Source organism: Cynocephalus volans, chromosome 12 (genome assembly GCF_027409185.1).
Source record: "Cynocephalus volans isolate mCynVol1 chromosome 12, mCynVol1.pri, whole genome shotgun sequence".
In the NCBI taxonomy this organism is placed as follows: Eukaryota; Metazoa; Chordata; class Mammalia; order Dermoptera; family Cynocephalidae; genus Cynocephalus; species Cynocephalus volans.
Window position 1 is genome coordinate 64,748,280 of NC_084471.1, and position 4,024 is coordinate 64,752,303.

Consider the following 4,024-nt stretch of genomic DNA (forward strand, 5'->3'; position numbering starts at 1 on the left):
ATTCTTTTGCATGTGGCTATCCAGTTTACCTAATGCTATTTATTGAAGAGACTATTTCTTCCCCATTGTGAATTCTTGGCACCCTTATCAAAGATTAGTTGACCTTATATATGTGGTTTATTTCTAGGCTCTCTATTCTGTCCCACTTTTCTATGTGTCAGTTTTTATTCCAGTACCATACTATTTCGATTACTATAGCTCTATAATATAGTTTGAAATCATGAAATGTGATGTCTCCAGATTTGTTCTGTCATTGGTTTAGCTATTCAGGGTCATTTGCAGTTTTGTACCAATTTTATACATTTTTTACTATTTCTGTGAAAAATGCCATTGGAATTATAATAGGAATTGCATTGAATCTGAGTTCACTTTGGGTAGTATGACATTTTAACAATATTAATTCTTCCAATTCATGAACACAGTGTCTCTTTCAATTTATTTGTCACTTCAATTTATTTCATAAATGTCCTATAGTTTTCAGTGATTTTTATACTTATCTGGAAGTATTCACAGATAATATCTGAAAAAAATTATATATTTGTCTTCTCATTTTGAATATTTATACATTTTGCTTCTGTATTGTACGTTTTGGCACTGGCTAAATGTATCTAGAGCAGACATCTCTGAACTAATTAATACATAGTGGGGAGTGTGGCATTATAATTTTTCTTATTAATATGAATAATATCAGTTTCACCTTTAAGTAAAATTTTAATTGTACATTTAATATATACTTTCTTTATGAATTTGAGAAAGTTACCTTCATATTTGTGTGAACTAAGAGGTTTTTTCATATTTTTGAGATATTGTAAGTATTTTTCTCATCTGGCCTATTTAAAAGATAACACAATACATTGTATTCCAAAGTTTTTTAATAATCAAGTGTCTTTGTGTTTCTCATCTTTTACTAATATCTTTTATTTATAGTATTGATTTATTACAGTAGGATTTTAGACAGGGTACATGCATGCTGGTTGTGGGTATTTTATATACTATGAGGTGAATCATTTTTCAACTATTTTAGAGCTTATAAATATTTATAATAGGATATCATTTAAATGAATGGAATATTAGTAAAATCTCAAGAATGTTTTGTAGACACAGGTCTTAGAACTTTGTATTTTTAAATAATTCTTTTCATAATTAAAATATATATTTAGGTTATCTGTTGCTTTACAAATATTTGTTAATTAGTAATTTTTCCTAAAAAATTTAAGTGTTTCTACATAATTGCAAATAGTACCATTATTACCTTAGTAGCACATAATTACACAATTTTACTATTTTATTAATATTAGGAGTAGTATAACTTTATAAATTTTGTGTTTCAGTCTCCCATTTTTTATGATATTGGAATTGCTAATGTTTTAAAAAATTAGCCTATGTATCAATCTTACTATTTTCTTTTCTATTCATTTTTATATATCTTTTTTTTGTTTTTTACAAGTTAAATTTTTATTTTTTAATTTTCAAAGTTCTGAATTTCACAGTTATTTCCCATATTTCCATTCCTACTAACTAAACAGTGTGTACTACTTATAGTGACTATTTGAAAACTGCAAAGGTGTTTAATTTGTCTTTGAACTGTCCTTATTTATTTGGGCACCAATAAAATTGTGTTCTGTGATCATTATGTGCATGTTAAATAAGTGTGTATAAATTTTGCATTAATTTTGAGTAACATTATGGACTGTGTTTTTATGATCTCCTACCTCCATCTATTATTGGATGGTGAAATTTTATACTAATATGAAATGTCACAAAATATAAAGTCACTACATTTCATGTAAAAGCAGTCATTTCCAGTAACTCTGCTTATAGCACTTAATTGAAAAAAATCACCCTCCTCAATGGCTCCAGCCTCTCTCATTCCATTTTTTGTTTAACAGGAGGTGTATTATCTGAAAAAATGTCGATAAATATTTTTCTTAGAACAGAGTTGATGAAACAGTAACCTGGACAACTTTAAATAGCTTATTTTTACAGAAGATTATTGTTTCTCCGCTATTTTTTTTTTCTGTTCATATTCTGAAAATCTGACTAAATAGAATAAAATAAGAGTAAGGTAAAGACAGAGACTTTTCTTTGACATAATCACAAAGCACAGTTTTCTAAGCTTTGGAGTTAGGTTCCATCCCATTCATTAACTGTGGATTGTTGTGAATTTTCTTTAGGATTATTTGTTTTCAGGTAGAATTTAAATAGGCTATAAATCATTTTAAAACAAAGACTAATACTTATTTTAGAGTTACACTTCACAATCTCAATATGCTTGATGTGAAATAGATGAACATAAGATGGGAAAATTACATAAAAAAAGAAAAGATTAAGAATAAAGGAAAATATGTTCAAATGTAGAAAATAACTTAAAAAAGAGACCTTTAAAATTACTCTGACGTCTTTGACTAGGCTATTTAATTTGAATTCTACCCATCACCACCTGTCTATATTGCATTTCCTTTTTACAAAGCATTTATCACTTACTACTACTTTTCTATTATATTGGCTGTTTAATGTGTATATTCTATTACTAAAAGTAGGCTCTGCAATGGTACAAACCTTTGTATGCTTTATTCCTTTGTGTATATCTATTACCTAGAAGAACAATTTGTATTTGTTTATGGCTTATTTGTGGTTTCAGCTACAGATTTCATAATGATTAGTGCTTGTTTGATGATAACATTTTTTTGGTGAAGTCCTTAAAGGCCTGTTTCACCTGCTGGTTCCTTAAGGTGTAAATAAAGGGATTCAGCATGGGAGCAACAGAGGTATTCAGTACTGCTACACCTTTGCTCAGAGCCACACCTTCTTTTGCAGATGTTTTTACATACATAAAAATGCAACTCCCATAAGAAATGGAAACCACAATCATATGGGAGGAACAAGTGGAAAAGGCCTTTTTCCTCTGCCGGGCAGAGGGGATCTTCAGAATTGTTCTAAGGATGAGTGTGTAGGAGAGAATCACCAAGGCCAAAGTTACCACGAGTGTGAATACTGCTAAGAAAAATGCCATAAGTTCTAGAAACTTTGTGTCTGTGCAAGCAATTACCAGCATAGGAGAAGAATCACAGGTGAAGTGGTCAATGATGTTGGAGTCACAGAAATCCAGTTGGAGGCCCATAATAACTGGGGGAAAAATAATGAGAAAACCAGCTAGCCAGGAGCTGATTACAAGTTGGCTGCAGACTTTGTTACTCATGATAGCTGTGTAATGTAGAGGTTTGCAGATAGCCACATAGCGATCATAGGACATGGCAGCCAGAAGAAAAAACTCTGTTGATCCCAGAAGGATTAAAAAAAATACTTGTGCCATGCAACCATTATAGGAAATGCTTATGTCTCCCGTAGCAATGCTGACAAGAAATCTAGGAATGCAGACTGTTGTAAATGAAATTTCTAAGAAAGAGAAATTCCTGAGGAAGAAATACATGGGAGTTTTCAAGTGAATATTCAATAGTGTTAATGCAATTATGGTCACATTTCCACTTACACTCAATAAGTATGTCATCAACATAAAAGAGAATAACATAACTTGTAACTCTGGATCGTCTGTAAGTCCCAGCAGAATGAATTCCCTAACTGATGTCTTATTTGGCATGGCTAAGCTCTGAATTCTTATAGATCTGTAAATCAAAAAAAAGGAGTGAATGTCAATTCATGATTTGATTTCAAATACACTTGTAGTGCTGTCATTCTTCATAAAGAACTGTCACAGAAGCATCTGACAAGTGGCAAAATAGCTAACCTTCGGAACTGCAAGCTCGTATCAGAATTTGTTTAGTAGAAAAACGATTAATCTGTGCTTTATTAATTAAAAAACAGATTCTAAATCTCAGCTTTGATAATCCCCTGCTGTATAATTTTTATTTCTCAGTTAAAACACAGTTTTTTTTTAAAGTTATAAAAATGGGTAGTGATGACATGCTTACCTTATTTCATTGTGCTTGGGGAAGATTAAATGTTATTGAAATACATAGTAATTTTGAAAATTTAGCAGTCATAAAATACAAATGCTAATTTTGTC

At 30.5% G+C, this 4,024-nt stretch overlaps 1 protein-coding gene across 1 annotated transcript; it reads right to left on the bottom strand.

Moving 5' to 3' along the window:
• Nucleotides 1-2,659: 2,659 nt before the first annotated feature.
• Nucleotides 2,660-3,598, bottom strand: LOC134360430 (olfactory receptor 6C65). Its single transcript, XM_063074796.1, has one exon. The coding sequence runs from the start codon at nt 3,596-3,598 to the stop codon at nt 2,660-2,662; it is 939 nt and encodes a 312-aa protein (XP_062930866.1).
• Nucleotides 3,599-4,024: the final 426 nt, after the last annotated feature.

Bases quoted from the DNA above. Each gene is read 5' to 3' on its own strand.
- LOC134360430 (XM_063074796.1), bottom strand. From the start codon at position 3,598: ATGCCAAATAAGACATCAGTTAGGGAATTCATTCTGCTGGGACTTACA.